The 13,774-nt window shown below is 39.1% G+C and overlaps 1 protein-coding gene across 2 annotated transcripts in view; it reads left to right on the top strand.

Annotated features, from left to right (window-relative positions):
- LOC117325366 overlaps positions 1–13,774 on the top strand; it is a 202,530-nt gene that overhangs the window by 17,549 nt on the left and 171,207 nt on the right. For both annotated transcript variants that reach the window (XM_033881531.1, XM_033881532.1), the window contains exon 2: positions 2,930–3,058. In XM_033881531.1, coding sequence (XP_033737422.1) covers positions 2,930–3,058 — 129 coding nt within the window. The remainder of the gene's footprint in view (positions 1–2,929; positions 3,059–13,774) is intronic.

The following is a 13,774-nucleotide window of genomic DNA, read 5'->3' as shown; positions in this document are numbered from 1 at the left end:
AAGCTGTAACAAGACTGTGAGATTAATAATGCATACGTTTTATTACTTTGTTGAAGTAGATATAGCAAATTCAATCATCTATGGAGAGTTACACACATTTTGTCTGAAGCCTGCTAGTACACACCATAAACACTGAGGGATAATGGCAGATTCCTTCACTTTCCCTCCACTGACATCAACCCTGTTGGAACAAATTTACCTGAAAATAGTCCAAGTGTGACAAATAATTGAGTATTGATTAACGAGCCCGTGGATATGGACCAGTGTGTGTTATATAGCTGCTTTGTACTCATTCCCCAGAGTCAGTGATTCTGTTTCTCCTGTCACAGCCAACTGATATGGGCTGGATGGTCTTGAAGAATAGAGCGTTTGTTTGCATTATGAATAAAAAATGAAATTTGGACATTCCATATTACCAAATGGCAGACTTCTGTAGTTCATTCATGCTCATCTAGAATCTCCTGTCCATTTAAACCATAGCAGGGTGTTCTCTAGGGAAACAACTTCCAAAATGAAAATAGGTTGTTATTTTATATAAATAGTGAGGTTTTATTGTATGATTTTATTTTCTGTTGTCCATAATACTCAAATCTTTCTACATGTGATAATATCAGGGAAAATTCATGAAGTTTGAGTTTCCAAAATGTTACAGAATAGTATACAGCTGTGAAAAACTTCTAACATACATATTTATGGAATTCGAGGTTGATCTTCAAATCTTTTTATTTCTATAAAAATTGCAAGCAACTTGGTGACATAGGGGACACTACATCACAGAAACTCAGTCACACTAGGGACACTACATCACAGAAACTCAGTCACACTAGGGACACTACATCACAGAAACTCAGTCACACTGGGGACACTACATCACAGAAACTCAGTCACACTAGGGACACTACATCACAGAAACTCAAGTCACACTAGGGACACTACATCACAGAGACTCAAGTCACACTAGGGACACTACATCACAGAGACTCAAGTCACACTAGGGACACTACATCACAGAAACTTAGTGACACTAGGGACACTACATCACAGAAACTCAGTCACACAATAATTACAGAAACTCGGTGACACTAGGGACACTACATCACAGAAACTCTGTCACACTGGGGACACTACATCACAGAAACTCAGTCACACTGGGGACACTACATCACATAAACTCTGTCACACTGGAGTCACTACATCACAGAAACTCAGTCACACTGGGGACACTACGTCACAGAAACTTAGTCACACTAGGGACACTACATCACAGAAACTCAATCACACTAGGGACACTACATCACAGAAACTCAGTCACACTGGAGACACTACATCACAGAAACTGAGTCACACTAGGGACACTACATCACAGAAACTCAGTCATACTAGAGACACTACACAGAAACTCGGTCACACTGGGGACACTACATCACAGAATCTCAGTCACACTAGGGACACTACATCACAGAAACCTAGTCACACTGGGGACACTACATCACAGAAACTCAGTCACACTAGAGACACTACATCACAGAAACTCAGTGATACTAGGGACACTACATCACAGAAACTCGGTCACACTGGGGACACTACATCACAGAAACTCAGTCATACTAGAGACACTACATCACAGAAACTCAGTCACACTAGAGACACTACATCACAGAAACTCAGTCACACTAGAGACACTACTTCACAGAAACTCAGTCATACTAGAGACACTACACAGAAACTCAGTCACACGAGAGACACTACACAGAAACTCAGTCACACTGGAGACACTACATCACAGAAACTCAGTGACACTGGAGACACTACATCACAGAAACTCAGTGACACTGGAGACACTACATCACAGAAACTCAGTGACACTGGAGACACTACATCACAGAAACTCAGTGACACTGGAGACACTACATCACAGAAACTCAGTGACACTGGAGACACTACATCACAGAAACTCAGTGACACTGGAGACACTACATCACAGAAACTCAGTGACACTGGAGACACTACATCACAGAAACTCAGTGACACTAGAGACACTACATCACAGAAACTCAGTGACACTAGAGACACTACTTCACAGAAACTCAGTCACACTGGAGACACTACATCACAAAATTGCAAACGTCCAGAGTTGAAGTTTCCTCTCTCTCCCAAAAAAAAAAAAAATTGTCAAAATGTTAGAGAGAACATGTTGTTGTTGTATGAAAGGTGGGTGTTGTTGGAGGTCAGCTGTTTAATAGGTATTTCAAATAGGTATTTCTTGATGATTTCATGAACAGATTAACATATCTATTTAAGAATAAAGATATCTGTAATTCAAATGCTGAAATCTCCATTCAAAATACACATATCTCTATATCACAGAAACCTAGTCACACTGGGGTCACTACATCACAGAAACTCAGTCACACTGGGGACACTATATCACAGAAACTCAGTCACACTAGGGACACTACATCACAGAAACTCAGTCTAATTCAAATTAAAATATTTGTATTAATATCAGAAATAGAGAAATAATATTTAAGATCGATAATGTGTGAATTTGATGGGTAAAAAGCCAAACAGCTTGTTACAGTTGTCTGATTTGTGTGTAGATCAGGTGATAGTTGTCGGATTTGTGGGTAGATCAGGATGTTATACTACGGGGGATCTATGTTTACAAACTGTTTACTTTACAATCTCTTGCTAATAGTGTTGTAAGATAAAGCTGGATTTTTATCTACAAAATGTATTTACCTGTTCATCCAGGTGATGCATTTCAGGTGTTTTAATCAATTACTGTGATGGAGATGAGAGGTTTTATAATTAAGGTGAAGTAAGATCATACCCTATACTGTTTAATCAAGACTAATTACAATGACCTGTTATAGGTGTTTAATCACAGAATTTCCTGTTTTATTTTTTTCTGACTTTTTAATTGCAGGTGGCTATAAAGATAATAGACACCAGGAAGATAAAGGAGGAATATGTACGTCAGAACCTACATCGTGAGGCTCGAATCCTTGGCCAACTTCGCCACCCTAACATTGTCCGTCTGTACGAGACTCTCAAGGTAGGTACAGGAATGCCATGTATGTTTTTCTGAGCCCAGCACTTACAATTTGTTTTTTTATTAAAAATCTCCAGGATCCCAGGGGACACAATGATGTCGCTTACTCCCACAAGTCTCTGTGCCTAAGGCATCAGTATTACCTGTGTTTACCAGAGACTTCCAATTTAAGTGGAAGATTATCTAATTTTGAGAAGTTAGACAATCCCATTACATGTTATTCTTTCAATTTTCATAAAAAAGTTGCTGCCATTATTTTTCAAGATTATACATCAATATTATATGTCTATCAGCATTTTCAGATTGGTAGTAGAAATAAGGAATAAGACTTAGCTAAATATTTAAATCTGGAGTGTTGGAACAGTTGGTAAGAGACATTTTTAGTAATATTGAAGTTAAAATAAATTCAGGCAACTGAAGTTTTCATGAAAAACTAAAAAATCCTAGATAGTCGTCAATATAGCCAACATAATTTAAAAAACTATTTTTTCCTGTCCTTGCACATCATGCTGTAACTCATTCAGCCTCTCCCTGAGAGAATGACAAATAACGGTGGCCACTTATTTTCAGTGCAGAATGATTTAAATGGGTGGCCACTTATTTTCAGTACAGAATGATTTAGATTGCTTGCCACTTATTTTCAGTGCAGAATGATAAAGATGGATGACAACTTATTTTCAGTGCAGAATGATAAAGATGGATGGCAACTTATTTTCAGTGCAGAATGATTTAGATGGCTGGCCACTGATTTTCAGGAAACAATGCACATTTAAAGCTTTTTTTCCATCTCATTAGTTGAATGATGATCTGTGTCTGGCGTGGCAGTCCTCAGCTACCGAGAGCAGTACTCATTACTCTACAAAACTGTTTACCATTGGCCACAGGAGAATATTTCATATAAAGAAATGAAGACAACTGTGTACACACTATATTGTATTTTCAGTATCATTGAAGTTATATGGATGAGATGATTTTTTCATGTCAAAATTGCATCACTGAATTGAGATCTGAGGACACATGGAGTAAGTGTCATTAGGGCATACATCACAAAAACAGGCAAACATCAACAGAGGCAAACAACTACAAAGGCAAACAACAACATACACAAACATTAACATAGGCAAACAACATCAAAGGCAAACAGCACAGGTAAACAACTGCAAAAGCAAACAACACCATACACAAACAACAACGCAGGCAAACAGCAACAGAGGCAAACAACTACAAAGGCAAACAACAACATACACAAACAACATACATAAACAACAAGACAGGCAAACAGCAACAGAGGCAAACAACTACAAAGGCAAACAGCAACATACACAAACAGCAACATACACAAACAACAAGACAGGGAAACAGCAACAGAGGCAAACAACTACAAAGGCAAACAACAACATACACAGACATCAACATACACAAACATCAACATCGGCAAACAACCACAAAGGCAAACAACACAGGTAAACAACTACAAAATGAACAGCACCATACACAAACAGCAACACAGGCAAACAGCAACAAAGGCAAATAACGCAGGCAAACTACAAAGGCAAATAACACAGAAAAACTACAAAGGCAAACAACAGCATACACAAACAGCAACACACACAAACAACAGGACGACAGACAAGCAACAACATACACAAACAACAACATATACAAACAAGAGGACAGACAAACAACAACATACACAAGCTACAACATACACAAACTACAACACAAACAGCAACACAGGCAAAAACATGATGATAGAGTGAGAACAATTGTATGATAACCAAGTAAGATGAGAAAGTGAGAACAGTTGTGTGGTGAGAGAGTGAGAACATTTGTATGGTGAGAGAGTGAGAACATCTGTATGGTGAGATAGTGAGAACATCTGTATGGTGAGAGAGCGAGACAGTTGTGTGGTGAGAGAGTGTGAACATTTGTATGATGAGATAGTGAGAACATCTGTATGGTGAGAGAGCGAGAACATCTGTATGGTGAGAGCATGAGGACAGCTGTATGGTGAGAGTGAGAATATCTGTATGGTGAGAGAGTGTGAACAGTTGTATGGTGAGAGATTAAGAACATCTGTATGGTGAGATATTGAGAACATCTGTATGGTGAGAGAGCGAGACAGTTGTATGGTGAGAGAGTGTGAACATTTGTATGGTGAGAGAGTGAGAATATCTGTATGGTGAGAGATTGAGAACATCTGTATGGTGAGAGAGCGAGAACATCTGTATGGTGAGAGAGCGAGAACATCTTTATGGTGAGAGAGCGAGAACATCTGTATGGTGAGAGAGCGAGAACATCTGTATGGTGAGAGAGCAAGAACATCTGTATGGTGAGAGAGCGAGACAGTTGTATGGTGAGAGAGTGTGAACATTTGTATGGTGAGAGAGTGAGAATATCTGTATGGTGAGAGATTGAGAATATCTGTATGATGAGAGAGTGAGAATATCTGTATGGTGAGAGAGTGAGAATATCTGTATGGTGAGAGCATGAGGACAGCTGTATGGTGAGAGTGAGAATATCTGTATGGTGAGAGAGTGTGAACAGTTGTATGGTGAGAGATTAAGAACATCTGTATGGTGAGATATTGAGAACATCTGTATGGTGAGAGAGCGAGACAGTTGTATGGTGAGAGAGTGTGAACATTTGTATGGTGAGAGAGTGAGAATATCTGTATGGTGAGAGATTGAGAATATCTGTATGATGAGAGAGTGAGAATATCTGTATGGTGAGAGAGTGAGAACATCTGTATGGTGAGAGATTAAGAACATCTGTATGGTGAGAGAGTGTGAACAGTTGTATGGTGAGAGAGTGTGAACAGTTGTATGGTGAGAGAGTGAGAATATCTGTATGATGAGAGAGTGAGAATATCTGTATGGTGAGAGATTAAGAACATCTGTATGGTGAGAGAGTGAGAATATCTGTATGGTGAGAGATTGAGAACATCTGTATGGTGAGAGAGTGAGAACATCTGTATGGTGAGAGAGTGAGAACATCTGTATGGTGAGAGATTGAGAATATCTGTATGATGAGAGAGTGAGAATATCTGTATGGTGAGAGAGTGAGAATATCTGTATGGTGAGAGATTAAGAACATCTGTATGGTGAGAGAGTGTGAACAGTTGTATGGTGAGAGAGTGTGAACAGTTGTATGGTGAGAGATTGAGAATATCTGTATGGTGAGAGATTAAGAACATCTGTATGGTGAGAGAGTGAGAATATCTGTATGGTTGGATGTTTGGTTTAATCTATTTATTGATTTTTCCGTTATCACAATCATAAGATGGCAACAGATATTTGAATATCATTTCAACTTTTCCAGAGATTTCAAAAATAGTGATAGATAAATATCTTTTGTTACCAATATATATACTATAGTCTGTTGTCTATTTGTTTGAAATATGATTATACAAATGAAGGTACTTAAAAATATCAAACACATTCTCATATAAATATTCTTAGGTACAAGTTGAGAAATTCAGCTAAACTTGTCTTAAATGACTGAAGAATGATTGATAAAATATTCCTATTTTAAGCGGTTAAGTTATTTGTCAAACTGCTGTTACCTTTTGCTAATATCATAAACATCCTGGTTTTCTTAATTTTGCAACATGTCTAATGGTAGCTGTCTTTAGTCCTGTTTTACCAGTATCCCACCTTGTTAATCAGCCAAAACTAATCCTGTTTTACCAGTATCTCGCATTGTTGATCAGTCACCACTAATCCTGTTTTACCAGTATCCCACCTTGTTAATCAGCCACCACTAATCCTGTTTTACCAGTATCCCACCTTGTTAATCAGCCACCACTAATCCTGTTTTACCAGTATCCCACCTTGTTAATCAGCCACCACTAATCCTGTTTTACCAGTATCCAACATTGTTAATCAGCCCCCACTAATCCTGTTTTACCAGTATCAGATCCCACATTGTTAATTAGCCACCACTAATCCTGTTTTACCAGTATCCCACCTTGTTAATCAGCCACCACTAATCCTGTTTTACCAGTATCCCACCTTGTTAATCAGCCACCACTAATCCTGTTTTACCAGTATCAGATCCCACATTGTTAATTAGCCACCACTAATCCTGTTTTACCAGTATCCCACCTTGTTAATCCAGCCACAACTAATCCTGTTTTACCAGTATCCCACCTTGTTAATCAGCCACCACTAATCCTGGTTTACCAGTATCCCACCTTGTTTATCAGTCACCACTAATCATGTTTTACCAGTATCCCACCTTGTTAATCAGCCTCAACCAATCCTGTTTTACCAGTATCTCGCATTGTTGATCAGTCACCACTAATCCTGTTTTACCAGTATCCCACCTTGTTAATCAGCCACCACTAATCCTGTTTTACCAGTATCCCACATTGTTAATCCAGCCACAACTAATCCTGTTTTACCAGTATCCCACCTTGTTAATCAGCCACCACTAATCCTGGTTTACCAGTATCCCACCTTGTTTATCAGTCACCACTAATCATGTTTTACCAGTATCCCACCTTGTTAATCAGCCTCAACTAATCCTGTTTTACCAGTATGCCACCTTGTTGATCAGCCACCACTATTCCTGTTTTACCAGTATCCCACATTGTTGATCAGCCACCACTAATCCTGTTTTACCAGTATCCCACATTGTTAATCAGTCACCACTAATCCTGGTTTACCAGTATCCCACCTTGTTAATCCAGCCACAACTATTCCTGTTTTACAATATCCCACCTTGTTGATCAGCCACCACTAATCCTGGTTTACCAGTATCCCACATTGTTAATCAGCCACCACTAATCATGTTTTACCAGTATCCCACATTGTTGATCAGCCACCACTAATCCTGTTTTACCAGTATCCCACATTGTTAATCAGCCACCACTAATCATGTTTTACCAGTATCCCACATTGTTAATCAGCCACCACTATTCCTGTTTTACCAGTATCCCACATTGTTAATCAGCCACCACTATTCCTGTTTTACCAGTATCCCACATTGTTAATCAGCCACCACTAATCATGTTTTACCAGTATCCCACATTGTTGATCAGCCACCACTAATCCTGTTTTACCAGTATCCCACCTTGTTAATCAGTCACCACTAATCCTGGTTTACCAGTATCCCACCTTGTTAATCCAGCCACAACTATTCCTGTTTTACAATATCCCACCTTGTTAATCAGTCACCACTAATCCTGTTTTACCAGTATCCCAACTTGTTAATCAGCCACCACTAATCCTGTTTTACAATATCCCAACTTGTTAATCAGCCACCACTAATCCTGTTTTACCAGTATCCCACCTTGTTAATCAGTCACCACTAATCCTGTTTTACCAGTATCCCACATTGTTAATCAGCCACCACTAATCCTGTTTTACCAGTATCCCACATTGTTAATCAGCCACCACTAATCCTGTTTTACCAGTATCCCACATTGTGAATTAGCCACCACTAGTCCTGTTTTACCAGTATCCCACATTGTTAATCAGCCACCACTAATCCTGTTTTACCAGTATCCCACCTTGTTAATCAGCCACAACTAATCCTGTTTTACCAGTATCCCACCTTGTTAATCAGCCACCACGTATCCTGTTTTACCAGTATCCCACCTTGTTGATCAGCCACCACTAATCCTGGTTTACCAGTATCCCACCTTGTTAATCAGCCACAACTAATCCTGTTTTACCAGTATCCCACATTGTTAATCAGCCACCACTAATCCTGTTTTACCAGTATCCCACCTTGTTAATCAGCCACCACTAATCATGTTTTACCAGTACCCCACCTTGTTAATCAGCCACCACTAATCCTGTTTTACCAGTATCCCACCTTGTTAATCAGCCACCACTAATCATGTTTTACCAGTATCCCACCTTGTTAATCAGCCACCACGTATCCTATTTTACCAGTATCCCACCTTGTTAATCAGCCACAACTAATCCTGTTTTACCAGTATCCCACCTTGTTAATCAGCCACCACTAATCCTACTTTACCAGTATCCCACCTTGTTAATCAGCCACCACTAATCCTGTTTTACCAGTATCCCACCTTAATGTTAATCCAGCCACCACTAATATCACCACTTTTCACATGTCTCAGCCTTGTTGAATAATAAAACAGTTTGCGATCAGTCTGTTGCCTTGACTACAGGCGACACTGAACCATGAAGAATAGTTAGGTTGTTTTGGTGTCAAGGCTATGTCATGGTTGATCATTATAAATACTTGTACAGACACACACTATACACACACCATACAGACATACAGTACAGATACACTGTACACACACCATACAGACATACAGTACATACACACACTGTACACACACCATACAGACATACAGTACATACACACACTGTACACACACCATACAGACACACACTGTACAGACACACACTATACACACACCATACAGACACACACTGTACAGACACACACTATACACACACCATACAGACATACAGTACAGATACACTGTACACACACCATACAGACATACAGTACATACACACACTATACACACACCATACAGACATACAGTACAGATACACTGTACACACACCATACAGACATACAGTACATACACACACTTTACACACACCTTACAGACATACAGTATAGACACACTGTACAGGCCCATACCATAAAGACAACACTGTACAGTCAAACACTATGTAGACACACAGGCACACAGACACAAACTGTACAGTCAAACACTGTGTAGACACACAGGTACACAGACACAAACTGTACAGTCAAACACTGTGTAGACACACAGGTACACAGACACAAACTGTACAGTCAAACACTATGTAGACACACAGGTACACAGATACACACTGTACAGTCACATACTGTGTAGACACACAGGCACACAGACACAAACTGTACAGTCAAACACTATGTAGACACACAGGTACACAGATACACACTGTACAGTCACATACTGTGTAGACACACAGGTACACAGACACAAACTGTACAGTCAAACACTGTGTAGACACACAGGCACACAGACACAAACTGTAGAGTCAAACACTGTGTAGACACACAGATACAAACTGTAGAGTCAAACACTGTGTAGACACACAGGCACACAGACACAAACTGTACAGTCAAACACTGTGTAGACACACAGGCACACAGATACAAACTATACAGTCAAACACTGTGTAGACACACAGGCACACAGATACAAACTGTACAGTCACATACTGTGTAGACACACAGACACACACTGTACAGTCAAACACTGTGTAGACACGCAGACTCACAGACACAAACTGTACAGTCAAACACTGTGTAGACACACAGGCACACAGATACAAACTATACAGTCAAACACTGTGTAGACACACAGGTACAAACTGTAGAGTCAAACACTGTGTAGACACGCAGACTCACAGACACAAACTGTACAGTCAAACACTGTGTAGACACACAGGCACACAGACACAAACTGTACAGTCAAACACTGTGTAGGCACACAGGCACAAACTGTACAGTCACACACTGTGTAGACACATAGATACACACTGTACAGTCACACACGGTGTAGACACACAGGCACACAGACACACACTGTACAGTCAAACACTGTGTAAACACACAGGCACACAGATACACACTGTACAGTCAAACACTGTGTAGACACGCAGGCACACAGATACACACTGTACAGTCAAACACTCTGTAGGCACACAGACACAAACTGTACAGTCAAACACTGTGTAGACACGCAGACTCACAGACACAAACTACAGTGAAACACTGTGTAGGCACACAGGCACACAGATACAAACTGTAAAGTCAAACACTGTGTAGGCACACAGGCACACAGACACACAGACACACACTGTACAGTCAAACACTGTGTAGACACACAGGCACACAGATACAAGCTGTACAGTCAAACACTGTGTAGGCACACAGGCACACAGATACAAGCTGTACAGTCAAACACTGTGTAGACACACAGGCACACAGATACACACTGTACAGTCAAACACTATGTAGACACACAGGCACACAGATACAAGCTGTAGAGTCAAACACTGTGTAGGCACACAGGCACACAGATACACACTGTACAGTCACACACTGTGTAGACACACAGGCACACAGACACACACTGTACAGTCAAACACTGTGTAGACACACAGGCACACAGATACACACTGTACAGTCACACACTGTGTAGACACACAGGCACACAGACACACACTGTACAGTCACACACTGTGTAGACACACAGGCACACAGATACACACTGTACAGTCAAACACTGTGTAGACACACAGGCACACAGATACACACTGTACAGTCACATACTGTGTAGACACACAGGCACACAGATACACACTGTACAGTCACATACTGTGTAGACACACAGGTACACAGATACACACTGTACAGTCAAACACTGTGTAGACACACAGGCACACAGATACACACTGTACAGTCACACACTGTGTAGACACACAGGCACACAGATACAAACTGTACAGTCACACACTGTGTAGACACACAGGCACACAGATACACACTGTACAGTCAAACACTGTGTAGACACACAGGCACACAGATACACACTGTACAGTCACACACTGTGTAGACACACAGGTACACAGATACACACTGTACAGTCAAACACTGTGTAGACACACAGGCACACAGATACACACTGTACAGTCACACACTGTGTAGACACACAGGCACACAGATACAAACTGTACAGGCACATTCTAAGCATACTGTCATACTATATGTACAGACACCCATACAGGCACACACCCGTACAGACACTCATGCACCACATGTACAGACACACACTCGTACAGACACTCATACAGACACACACCCGTACAGACACTCATACAGGCACACACCCGTACAGACCCTCATGCACCACATGTACAGACACCCATACAGGCACACACCCGTACAGACACTCATGCACCACATGTACAGGCATATATTTTACAACAACACTACATTTTATATTCTAGATTTTAGAACAATGTTTGGTAAATGAAGGAAGTAAAAAACTGTCTCTGTGTAGTACATTTGCTTGGATCTGACTTGCTGTATTGATTTTTTTAAAATATACACTTCAAAAGCAGGAGCAAGACTGTTCCCGAATTTGTGTGGTAAAAATTAGATTATTACTTTATATATAGGATTATCTTGTAGGCAGTGGCATAGGGTTATTACTGAAATCCTGGAATTGTTCTTACAGGGTTAAAATTGAGACAGTGGAATTTGGCTTTGTACAGGATTATAATGGAGACAGTAGAGTTTGACAGTATACAGAGTTATAATTGAGGCAGTAGAGTTTGACAATATACAGAGTTATAATTGACAATATACAGAGTTTTAATTGACAATATACAGAGTTATAATTGAGACAGTAGAGTTTGACAATATACAGTTATTATTGAGACAGTAGAGTTTGACAATATACAGTTATTATTGAGACAGTAGAGTTTGACAATATACAGTTATTATTGAGACAGTAGAGTTTGACAATATACAGTTATTATTGAGACAGTAGAGTTTGACAATATACAGTTATTATTGAGACAGTAGAGTTTGACAATATACAGTTATTATTGAGACAGTAGAGTTTGACAATATACAGTTATTATTGAGACAGTAGAGTTTGACAATATACAGTTATTATTGAGACAGTAGAGTTTGACAATATACAGTTATTATTGAGACAGTAGAGTTTGACAATATACAGTTATTATTGAGACAGTAGAGTTTGACAATATACAGTTATTATTGAGACAGTAGAGTTTGACAATATACAGTTATAATTGAGACAGTATAGTTTGACAATATACAGAGTTATTATTGAGACAGTAGAGTTTGACAATATACAGAGTTATTATTGAGACAGTAGAGTTTGACAGTATACAGAGTTATGATTGAGACAGTAGAGTTTGACAATATACAGAGTTATAATTGAGACAGTAGAATTTGACAATATACAGAGTTATAATTGAGACAGTAGAGTTTGACAGTATATACAGTTATAATTGAGACAGTAGAGTTTGACAATATACAGAGTTATGATTGAGACAGTAGAGTTTGACAATATACAGAGTTATAATTGAGACAGTAGAATTTGACAATATACAGAGTTATAATTGAGACAGTAGAGTTTGACAATATACAGAATTATAATTGAGACAGTAGAGTTTGACAGTATATAGAGTTATAATTGAGACAGTAGAGTTTGACAATATACAGTTATAATTGAGACAGTAGAGTTTGACAATATACAGTTATTATTGAGACAGTAGAGTTTGACAATATACAGTTATAATTGAGACAGTAGAGTTTGACAATATAAAGAGTTATAATTGAGACAGTATAGTTTGACAATATAAAGAGTTATAATTGAGACAGTAGAGTTTGACAATATACAGTTATTATTGAGACAGTAGAGTTTGACAATATACAGTTATAATTGAGACAGTAGAATTTGACAATATACAGAGTTATAATTGAGACAGTAGAGTTTGACAATATACAGTTATAATTGAGACAGTAGAGTTTGACAATATACAGAGTTGTAATTGAGACAGTAGAGTTTGACAATATACAGTTATAATTGAGACAGTAGAATTTGACAATATACAGAGTTATAATTGAGACAGTAGAGTTTGACAATATACAGAATTATAATTGAGACAGTAGAGTTTGACAGTATATAGA

Source organism: Pecten maximus, chromosome 4 (genome assembly GCF_902652985.1).
Source record: "Pecten maximus chromosome 4, xPecMax1.1, whole genome shotgun sequence".
NCBI classification, from domain to species: Eukaryota; Metazoa; Mollusca; class Bivalvia; order Pectinida; family Pectinidae; genus Pecten; species Pecten maximus.
This window is presented reverse-complemented; position numbering and strand designations above follow the sequence as displayed.